We start from the raw sequence: 11854 nt of genomic DNA on the forward strand, positions 1-11854 counted from the left end.
TTTTAACAGTTTACTCTAAAAATATGTATAAAGGTTTTACTATATGTGATTTTATGTTACTATCATATAGATTTGACTTTTTTTTTCTGAAAGGCAAATTTCTTACTAAATCACACCACAAATTCATCATGCTTAGAATTAGGGTTGCAAAAAAATCCGAGCGGCTTGCGAGCTACTCGAGATCGGCTCGAGAAAAAGCTCGAAACGAGCCGAGCCTTATCGAGCCCGAGCCGAGCTTGAGCCTCAAAACAAAGCTCGTTTGTTTATCGAGCCCGAGCTCGAGCCTAACATGTGAAGCTCGTTAGGCTCGTTGAGCCTTATCGAGCCTTAGTGTAAACGAGCCGAGCTTATTTAAACTTGTTTACAAGCTGACCTCGAACCTAAAAATAGGCTTATTTAGTAAACGAGCCCGAGCCCGAGCTTTACTTATCGAGCTTGAAAGCCTAAAAAGTCTATTAGTTATATTATTTTTATTTAATATACTAATTAATAGATAATAAACAAGCCGAGCTCGAGCTTGATAAAATACAAACGAGCCGAGCTCGAGCTTTGAAAACAAAGCTCGAATCGAGTCGAGCTCGAGCCCGAGCTCTCATAAGTTAATCGAGCTCGAGCTCGAGCCTGGCCAAGCTTGGGCTCGGCTCAGCTCGTTTGCACCCCTACTTAGAATCGAATCTAGAACTTACCCTTAAGAGACTTTTGTCTCTGCCACCACCGGACTATAGCCCAAATGGCGTCATATAAGCATGATAGTTCCACTTTTTTAAACTTGTTAAATGTGAGTAATGATTCCATAAAAAAATTAAATAAAAGAAAAAAAATAAAAAAAAACGAGTATAAAATGTGTGAATGTGATTTATCAAAAATAAGAGTGAACAACCACTCCTCTACTCATCACACCCTAAAATGCCCCATCAAGTGGTGTTTCACACCGTTTTAGGACTGATTTATCACGAGATGTGAGCCCGTTACAGATAGTTTAAAAGTTTGAGACTTTTATTGATGATATAATATAAAAATAGGTATTTATTACTTTTTCAAATAAGTGACTTAAAAACTTTTAGTATACGTGGACATTTTATTTTAATAATAAGTTTGTGAACAAAAGAGGTCTCATTCAAAGAAGGCAATCTCTCAATTCTTTAGTAGGCCCCCTCTCCTCTGTATTTAACTATTTCTTGCCCATACATAATTTCAAGATTAAAACGAACACATTATGATACATCTATAATGAACATATAAAAAATTGAGAGATTGTCTTTTTTATACTTTTATCTTGAAAGTCAAATTACCGAATATAATTTTAATATAATCACATACTCTCATATATCATCTATAACGTGGCTATTATTAGGGAATGTCAATAGACTATGATTATGTTAAGTTGGTAAAAGGATTTTATACACCATCAAAATTTTATACGCAACCAACATATGATTATATGATTTATAGTATTCTAGACTTTATCGCATCCCGTAAAGCATATACAACCTATGTCTTATAATGTTATATAGTTGTGTTGTTAAAAATAATTAGATAAAACATCGTAGAGGCCATGTGAGGTTTTAGGTTCCACATATTGATTTTGGAAGAGGGTCTTTGTGGGAGACTATAATTGTGTTGTAGGACACCAATTAAAGTGAAGTATTTAATTAACAAATTTGATCATGTAACATAATAATCATCCAAACCATATATGTTAGAAATATGATTGTTAAAAACCAAAATCATATCTGGTTGTAGGGATACCATTCATACCAATTAACATTATTGAGGGCCTTGATTTGTAACATCCACATACCATATCAAATTTCCCAACCACTCCATACATTTTTTACACTAGCTAGTAGCTATCATTCATATGTAAACTAACAAACAATATTTAAAAGGTGTATGTACGATCTTTCATAAGAATCTAAATATAAGAATCTAAGTGGGTATCAGTAATTATTTATTTATTTTTATTTGGAAAAAACATAAGACTAAGACGTTATGATGCTGATGGTGGTGTCAGCAACGATAATAGATGGTTATTACAAACAATAGTCGTGACTGGTGGTGAATGATAATTACGAGTTGATTCGAATAAAGATATGTGCAATTTCTCGTACACAAACCAACCCATATTTTGATGTAAATATATTAAAAAATGCCATCTTGAGGAATAATATCATGATAAGATTTTGTATTGATTTTACATAATTAGAAATTAATTTTTTTGAACATCCCATATAATAATTGGTGTGAGACATCTTGTAAAGCAACATTTGAATTATATACATGAACTGAATAATTGAAAACCTTGTTTATTAAAATTCAATTATCTGTAATATTAAGTTTCTCTTTCAAACATAGTCTTATAATTTACAAGATTTTTTTTATTTATATATATGGTGTCACTTTTAAATTCTATTATTGGTTTGGTAAAGACGTATGTATGAATAAATCGATAGGGACAAAAGAAAGGGCCATCTTGCATGCCACCCTCCTAATAAGTAATATCACATCACTTCTTGCCTTTTTCCTAAATTATTTTTAAAAATACATATACATATATATATATGTATATATTATTAACTTTTCCCAGAGATAATATCTAGATTTCTAATTCAAACTCAAAAGTGGCATGTATGATGTAAGTCATGGTAAGCAAATTTAATATCTAGATTTCTGATTCAAGAAACAAGGTTGATCAAGATTCAAAATAAAGATCAAACAATGTGTATGCAAAGTAAACAAAGACGCCGATTTTGGATCAAACCGAAGGGAAGAACTTGTTGAGATTAAAGGGCAAAGAGTAGAATTCTTCGCTTCTTGCGTCGGTTTTATACGATCTGTATTTGTCCCACCAATGCATTCCTCTGTCCTTCCTTGTTGCAGTATCTTTCTGCCTTAATGTTACATCCAGAAACATTGCCAATAAACCGCCCACAAATGCTTCAGAAGAGAACGGTACATTTACCATATCGTTCCACTGAACAAACAAAAAAAAAACAGTGATAAATTTACATATTTACCCACTTCATATTTAGGTGAAAATTGGTAACTTACCCATCTAGCTTTTGTGTGGACAGGACCATAACTCCTGATAGCAGTGTACTCGTTGAAGTATTGTGGTATCGATAACCCCATGAAAATCGAGAATCCAAGAATAAATTTTACTCTGAAACTGTTTAGATTACAAAACTGTAGAAACCCAAGACCCGCTGAGCCTGTTTTCATGCAAGAAAATCATCCTTGTGAACGAATTCACGGAATCAAATACATAAATGAAACTACCAAAAAGCTTAGTTTAATGCATACCCACATACGCGAAGAACAGACAATACAATCCCGCTACGATAGGTGCTGGAATTGATGCAAATACAGCCCCGAATTTTCCTGCATCGGATCATACGAAAATTAAGAAAAAGAATATTCAAACAAAAACATGTAGAAGAAAATGTTGACTATTAGTTATTACCAAGAATGGAAAAAAATATCATGAAACCAGCAGAGATCTGCACGACCCTTCTGCTACCAACACGTGTTAAACCGAGCAAACCCGCATTTTCACTGCATACATTCGGGAACGGTTTACTTAGGAAACAAACTAAAGGGGGCAATTTCGACTCATTTACTTAGGAACGGTTTAATTTGGGTTATGGTTTACTCTAATGGGTTGAATTAATAAAATTATCTGAAACGGAAACAGATCAAACGGATTGAAAGTTGACAAAAGCGTATATTTTTAGCTTACATCCTCCAAATTCGTTTTATTTTACAATACTAGATTATTATTGTAACAATATTAAACGGATTTCCTACTTATAAAAAGTGGGCATAAATTGTCTGTCAACCCGACCCCCCTGACTCATCCATTTTGCCACCTCAAAAGCAACCCATAAACACAGCTTACACGGATACAGATGAGCCATTTCCTGTCCCAAAGATACCCGAAAGCAGAATGCCAACTCCCTTCAAAAAAAAAAAAAAAAAAAAAAAAAAAAAAAAAAAAAAAAAAACTAATCAGTTATAATCCCAAAACCGATATAAAAATCGGAAATAAGAAAAAGCATATTCAATTAAACGGGCACACCAATACCTGCCAACCAATGCCACGGCTAAGAACCGAATGTGGCATAGGAGTTGCACTTGCATACCTAGCTACTGCAATGAGCGCACCAGTAGACTGGCGAACGATTAAACAAATAGTTAATAATTTAAAAAAAAAAAAGATAAAGCGGTTTTCTTGTAAAAGAAGAGCATAAACAGTAAATAACCTCGACTAGAGCAACAAACGAAGCAGCCATCATAGCAAAAGCTTCTCCAGCGTCAAATGTTGGAGCTCCCCATTGAAACGGATAAGGAACACGTATCCTATAAAGCAACTTTTTTTCTATTAATAATGTAGAATGTAACCGATATAAAAACAACAATTGACAGACAAGATATACCAAGGAGCAGCGCCTATGATTCCAGCACGGTCAGTTCTACAACTTTGTTGAGTTTTGTCAGATGCGTTCTTGTATGCCCCAGCAACAGTGAGTAAGTGAGCGTATATCCACACAATTACCACCGAGAATAAAACAGCAAATCGGTCATATACTTGGCTTTTTCCCTTCATAAGAGTGGGTATGTACTGCAATAAACGTCATCATCGTTTAACATTAGTGTCACATGACCAACTTTTTGGAGTATAATAGAGGTGGAAAAACGGGCTGGTTGAGTGGGTTGGGTCACATGTCAGAATGGGTTTGGGCCTAACAAGTCAAACTGAGTATGAGTTGATATGGGTCAAGTTGGGCCAACCCGCAAGCACCTTTTCTTTCTTTTCTTAAGCTTTATAGACAGTTAATGCATAAACTCCTAAAAGATTATTAAATACTATATTATTATGATCATAATTAAACTTCGAAATATGATTATTTGGGAAGTTTTGCTTGTTTCGTACACACTTTGTGTGGTTTTCAACCCGTTTGACCCATCTCCACTGTAACAAAGATTATCCATTTTGACCCATTAGAGACAAAGTACAACCCAAGTTATATAAAAAAAAAAACCTCGTTTTGAACACACTTCGAGTTACTCTCAACCAGTTTGACCCGTTACCCAAATGGACCTGTTATACCCATAACGAATAGAAATTTTCCACTTGTAGAATATCATGGTTTGAAAAAACGTTTGAGGTGTGCGCCTCGAGGCGAAACGTCCAAAAAACGAGTCTGAGGCGCGCCTCATGGTGTTTTTAATGTACATGCGCCTCAGAGGGGCTGAGGCGCTAAAAAAGCTGCGCCTCAGGTGCGCCTCAGGGGATTTTGATAGCTGTTTTTGATGTTTTTGACTTTTTGTGTCAATTTCAAGCATTTTATGTCTTTTTAAGTGTGTTTTTGATGATTGTTAAGAAACATTACCTGTGAGAAAATTAGCAGCATAATGATCTGTGGCAATCCAATCTCAACACATTTAGCAACCTATAGAACATTAAGCAACTATATAAAACTAATATTTTTGGCATAATTAGCATCATTCTGTATAAATACCCCCTTATATGCAGATAATATATATACACACATATTTATATATGCATACCAAGGGAAAACCAAACTCATATAATCCATAACCGGTTAGAGCCACCAATGGAACTGCAGACAATGGACTCATGAATCTGAAATCGTAAAAACCGAAAATTTCCAACCAATTAAATTCTGAATAGTAAAAGATAGAATGTGTAACAGGATTCAAAACTAACCGTGTGATATTACGCCAAAGTCCACTAAAACCAAGCACAATTTGAAGAGTTGAAGCAACAATAAGAGCTCCTTGAGTCCCTCTCATAATCCTCTCAAATTTCTGTATAATCGTCAACGTGTGTGAGTGAATTGGATTTAACATTAAACGAAACACTATAAGTTTCATAAAAGGTTGATGTGTAAGTGTGTAACCACCTCTTGAGGATCCACGATGTCGCTATATCGACCAGCCAAAATGATTGAAATAGTAGTAGGCACGAAAGTGTATGACCCCCCAACGACAGCTGGCAACCGTGTCCCAAAAAGTGTTTGTGTCAATGTGTTCAAACCAGCAACAAACAGTAGTGTTTGAATCATCTTTGCTTTTTCTTCCTAAAATAGACAAATAAACCAACCAACCAACCCATGTATCTGAATTAAATCAACAAACAAAAAACTAAGAAATAAAAAAGAATATGAGTTTTCAAGATTTAGTGGAAACCGGAAAGACTTACATTCCCACCACCCATTTGAGGAACAAGAGTTGTTGGAATGAGAACTGTTGTTCCAAGCATCACAAGATAATGTTGGAAACCTAAGAGTATTGCCTCAGCTGCGTTAAAATGATTCCTTTTTAATATATGATTGTCGAATAAACCAAACAAACTAAAGGATCAAGATTGAAGACAAAAGGTCATTTTGGAAACTTTATCATGGTTAGATCAAGCAAGAATTCATATGAAAAGACACTACAATAAATCTTAACTCAATAGGGTTGATCAAAACCAATAGAAACAACAACTATACCCAGTAAACATAGTGCTATGCAAAGAATCCAAACAGCAAAACAATAAAGAATACTAAAATATAGTAATAGTAATCTACCAATAGAGTTGTAATATTTACTGATACGAACTGATAAAACATCATAGTGACACAAACACATGAAGCACGTAACATGCAAAGCGCACCAAAAGGATAAGAAAACTAAGCCCCTAACTCAAAGCTACGATGAGAAAAGTGTACCCTTCTCCCTCTTAAGAGTCCTTAACCTTAATCCTATGCCTCGACAAAATCCTATCCTCAACCATGTCTTTAAAGACATGCAAGTCTAGCAAATCCTGCCTAATCTGCTCATCTCAAGTCAGTTTGCTTCTGCCTCCACTGTGATGGTTTCCACGGCTCTCACCGGCACCGTCGTCTACCTCCTCTTCACATGCACAAACCATCTCAATCTCCCTTAGCTTGTCATATCCAATATACTAGTCACCCCTAACTTTTCTTTTTTCAAAAAAAAAAAACTCATTTCTTAACCCGCCCAACCTAACATGTCCACAAATAAAAAAAGTTACTACACAAATTTAGACTGTATACATGAAGGTTGTATTTTTTATTTTTTATTTATTTTGAACAGTCAGACATGAGGGTTTTTACTGATGAAAAATGTTACTACACATATCTAGACTGTAGACATGAAGGCTTTTACCAATGACAACCCCAATGAATTAACACAAAAAGATGGCATAAAGTTAGGATAACAACAACAATTTACAGCAAAAGCAGGCAGTAAAAGAAACAAATATGTATGTATGGGTGTAAAGAGTGAGTAAACTTAATTACGCCATGGTGGTGGACTTGTAATGCAGTAAGAGACATTAGGAAGCTGATCTTTAGCAGGGTGTGGCTGCTGATCATCCTGTTTAGGTGGTGGTGCTGCTCCTCCTGCCATACCTCTGTTTTCCCTTTTAACTTCAACAAAATCCCCAAATCTTTACACTTGATTTCAACAATAATCTTGAATCTTTATGTAAAAAGTATGAACCTTTGATAACTGAAACCAAACCCCTGTGATAAAAATGCAAACTTTTGTTCCTTGAATCAAGTCTTGAAGATGTTTTTAAAAAATCAAAAGCAAGAAAGAAAGAAAGAAAGGAAAAGGGGGGTGTGAAAGTGAAAGTGAAAGTGGAACAGAATCAAGAAAGAGGGAACAGAGAAAATGAAAATACAAGAAATTGTTTCTTTATGAGGGGAATCTTTGTGGAGTGAATGAATGTGTTTAGGGTTTTTCCTTAAAGGAAAAGGTGACAGCAGCAGCATCTCTATCTTCTTCTTCTTTCTCTCATCTCTGCACCCATGCACTACCAACCCATTTACTTGTACTAGTAACTTAACAAGGTGGGGTTTCATGCTCAAAACTATAGTATAAATATAAATTTAAAATACTAATAATATGTTTGTCTTTTTTCAAGTTTGAACTAATATTATTGAAAAAAATAAGAAGGTTCATCCAAATTAGGGGTGTTTACGAATAAGTATCGAGAAAAGGTAAACCAAACTTATCAACACTTGCAAGTCACTTCAATCTTATCTAAACCAAATTTGTGTATGTACTTGTATATAAAAAAGGTAATCTGCCAAATAATATGGTGAGAAAATATAGAAAGTGGTTTTTTTCTTAGGCCAAACATGATTTACAAGATAACACAACCACGAACTAATTTTTATTTGCGTATCACCTCATACGGTAGATGATAGTGTAGAAAAACAAACTCAGTTGATATGCTACTCGAACAATATTCGGTAGTTATATTATGGCACGCATATTGTTAAAAAAAGCATGCTGTAACCCCTCCCACCATACATGACTCTGATTCGTGTTTCATCATTTCATGTTTGCATCGTTTACAAAATGTTTGATCTACGTGTGTTAGAGTTCAGAGAACCAAGAAATTCTCATAACTTCATTTTTACCTTCTTGAAGCAAGTCGAAATTGAAGAAAGCAATCTTTGGTGCCTCTTAAAAAACCTTTGACCACGATTTAAAGAGAAATATACATGCAGCTCACACAATTGGCAGAAGATTGAAACAGCACATTTGCGATTGCTCCAATTACTTCCTGGCAATCTTTATACACAAGGACAATTATGACGCCCGAGTTTATTGACAAAAGGAACAAACATGCCCCCTTCTACTAACGAGACTAAACACTACTTTTCACCTTGATAGGAAATTGATACGGTATTGTAGTTCAAATATCTGTTGTTACACAATCATGTATCACGTAAGTCATAAATGTTGATATAAAATAGTTATGTATCAGGGGCGAAGGATATTTGATACCCAGGGGTGCACTGCCCCCCCCCCCCACCACACACACACACAATGTTTCGGTTAGAAGTATAAAATTTTTGATTTTTCGTCTAAATGTTTTAAAATTATAAAGGATCGTCACTCAATTATTTTGCCTAAATATTTATATAATATATAAATTGGGTCCTATAATTATCTGCCCCTTCACCCGAAATTTTTAGTCAAGCTCTATGATCTTGTGATACAAATACCATAATGTGCAACATACTTTCATATTTTGTGGTACAATTATAGATAGGGGCAGGGGCGGACCTACATTACAAGGAACGGGGTCCCTGGACCCCAATCTTTTTTTAAAAAGTAATAGAAACGATATATAAAATTGTCTATGGACCCCATAAAATAATTTAGTTGGACCCCATAACAATGAAAGTCAGCCTAGTGCAGTGGTAAAACCCCTTGTTTTCACACAAATGGTCACGGGTTCAATACCTGTTTCTCCGTTTTTTTGTCTTTTTTTTTCTTTTTTTTTGTACCCCATTGTCCAAAAATCCTGGGCCCACCACTGAATAGGGGCTTGCGGCGTTATTATTTAAATGTGGCTGCCGTTAGAAAGAGAATAAGATTCAAAGCAAAAGGTTTGCATGAGTGGGGGAGTAGTGCTTTCACCTCTAGAGATAATTAAATATTCTTAATAGATTATTATTGTACCATTTAAAATACAACTTTCGTCTTTTCTTAACTTGAAAGCTATAATGTGTTTTTTTCTTAAATGCATTGGTGTATGATTAGAAAGAAATAAAATGTAGCGATATACATTTCTACAGAATTCTTCAAACAAATTCACAAAATTCTGATGTAGTTGTATAGAACCTAAAATGCATCAATCAGCATCCCACGTGCACATCATCATCCTTGGTCACCATATGCCATGCCACGTTGGCATTAAAGGGGCGCCATGAGAAGGGGCGTTGCCTTGTTAGCTGTCGTTGAGCCAAAGATAAAAGAAACAATTTTCTTTAGCCAATTGCTATCAAAATTACATATCACCCACCTTTTTTTTATTTGATTTGTTTTATGCAAAACACTACATACTTTTGAGGGTTTAGTTAGTTAAAGCCTCACAACCTACGTGATCATAAACCTTTTCACTTTTTAGTCAAACAACTATTGAAGCCGCTATTAGACATTTGGACTCGCTATTGTTTCACAACCACTGATGAATGTGTCGTTATATTGTTACTCTAGGAACATTGTGGGAATTCGTTAGACGGATTTAACATTACCGAAAATCAAATAAGAAAAGTTTTGTCAATGAAAGAATTACAACAATTTTTATTATAGTATATTGACAGAAAATAGTTATTTGTATAGGGGTTCAAAAATAAATCCCTGGATTGATATAACTTATAAGGACGACCCATAATGCGAGCCTTGTACATTCGAGTTTGATCAACTCAAGGTTGATGATTTACTAAGATATTATTTTGTTATTGATTATATCTTTAAATAGTATTAAGTAAGGATTAAATCATAAGATATTGCAGCATAACTCAATATTTAAATGTTGTGGTCGTCTTTACTATGTTAATGAACCGATTTCGTAGATCATTTGATATATTTGGTATAATTGTGTTTCCACGTTGAGTCAGTTATCAACAATTGTGTATTTCTTGTCCTCTCGTCTCCAGTTCGTTTTGGTGAACAATTCGGCTTTCCTGATGTCAAGCTCAAAAGTTGTAAAATGTTTTATAAACTATAATTTCCTATACTTATTAAAATATGGACTATAAATAGTAATTTTATCATAAAATGTTAGATGTTCTTAAGTTTTAATTCCATCCATTCCACTTTAAATAATTAGTTTCATTTAATTTGATTTTCTTTGTAACAGCTTGCATATGTAAACTTTCTAAAAATGCATCAATGTATGGGCGCGTTTAATTCTTTTTTCTCTAACATTCAAGTATTAATTTTGATATGATATAAACTGAACCGAATTCCCAACATATCACACAGAAGAATCCCACTAATACATAGCAAATGTTATAAAACACAACCCAATTCAACCTTTACAGTTTAAACCGGTAGGATTCTCCACCGCTTCGCGGCAGGCTTTAGGTCGTATCGATTGGGTCATTATAGTACCAGTACGATACCGACGCTCAGCATAGCAATCGAAACATGTTTTACATCAATTGAAAACCATAAGAACAAATACCCGTACCAATATTGGTGTTGCTTAATCGGTATCGGTTCGGTTTGTTACGATACTGGTATGGTGTCTGCACTCAATATAGCTTACGATATAAAAAAATAGTTTATTGCGAATACAATTATGTTGGAAGATTTTAAATGGACATGTTAAGAAAACCATAAAAAACGAATACGGTACCGACGCCGATGTTTGGTAGGTATAAGTTTGGTATGTGACGATAAAAAAACTATTAATTGTATTTGACCCGTCCGAATAGAACTTTCATCGAATCGTAGATAATAAAACGTTATATTATATTAATAACAAAATGAAAAGGGTAATCAATATCATTTTATAGAAAAATAAAAATAAACCGATACCGATCCCAATGTTGGACGGTATCAATAATACTAAAGAAATCACTAAAAAGTTTAAAAAAAAAAATATTTAAGGATGGAAGTAAATATAATAATAATATTAAAATAATAAAAACATATTTAAAAAAATGTTTTAAGCTATATGTCTGGTCCAATAAGTTTTTTCTATGCATATGGGCTTATAGTGTCTCTAATATATGTCTGGCCCAATAAGGTTTTTCGATGCATATGTGCTTTATATGTCTCTAAGGGCAAGCCCATCTTTAACAATGCTACTAACCGTCGTTGATTTCTATTAAGCAGCGTGTAATGTTTACTTCAGAGGTACATAATGACTCAAATCAAGTTTTTATTTTATTTTTCATAACAACCAATTAATCGAAAAGTGAAAAAAATGCATTGTAAATAACAAATAATATGGCATTATTTTGTATATTTACACAGTCAACAATCCATAAAGAACCAAAAGTTTTACATT

General features: G+C 34.1%; 1 protein-coding gene across 1 annotated transcript; it reads right to left on the reverse strand.

Annotated features, from left to right (window-relative positions):
• Nucleotides 1-2629: 2629 nt before the first annotated feature.
• LOC110895025 (nucleobase-ascorbate transporter 6) lies at nt 2630-7883 on the reverse strand. The gene is made up of 14 exons (XM_022142283.2): nt 7332-7883; nt 6227-6324; nt 5928-6104; nt 5732-5832; nt 5572-5647; nt 5394-5453; nt 4437-4621; nt 4263-4359; nt 4085-4171; nt 3899-3957; nt 3464-3555; nt 3304-3381; nt 3052-3212; nt 2630-2974 (listed from the first exon to the last, which is right to left on the reverse strand). Exons 1-14 carry the CDS (start codon nt 7438-7440, stop codon nt 2756-2758), a joined length of 1599 nt encoding a protein of 532 aa, XP_021997975.1. The 5' UTR covers nt 7441-7883; the 3' UTR covers nt 2630-2755.
• Nucleotides 7884-11854: the final 3971 nt, after the last annotated feature.

This window comes from Helianthus annuus, chromosome 12 (genome assembly GCF_002127325.2).
Source record: "Helianthus annuus cultivar XRQ/B chromosome 12, HanXRQr2.0-SUNRISE, whole genome shotgun sequence".
Taxonomy (NCBI): Eukaryota; Viridiplantae; Streptophyta; class Magnoliopsida; order Asterales; family Asteraceae; genus Helianthus; species Helianthus annuus.

Excerpts from the sequence above, each read along its gene's own strand:
- LOC110895025 (XM_022142283.2), bottom strand. The coding sequence starts at position 7,440 with ATGGCAGGAGGAGCAGCACCACCACCTAAACAGGATGATCAGCAGCCA. Across the intron at positions 4,360-4,436 it reads ATCATAGGCGCTGCTCCTTG|GATACGTGTTCCTTATCCGT; the intron begins GTATATCTTGTC and ends GTTGCTTTATAG. Across the intron at positions 3,958-4,084 it reads GCCGTGGCATTGGTTGGCAG|GGAGTTGGCATTCTGCTTTC; the intron begins GTATTGGTGTGC and ends TTTTTTTTGAAG.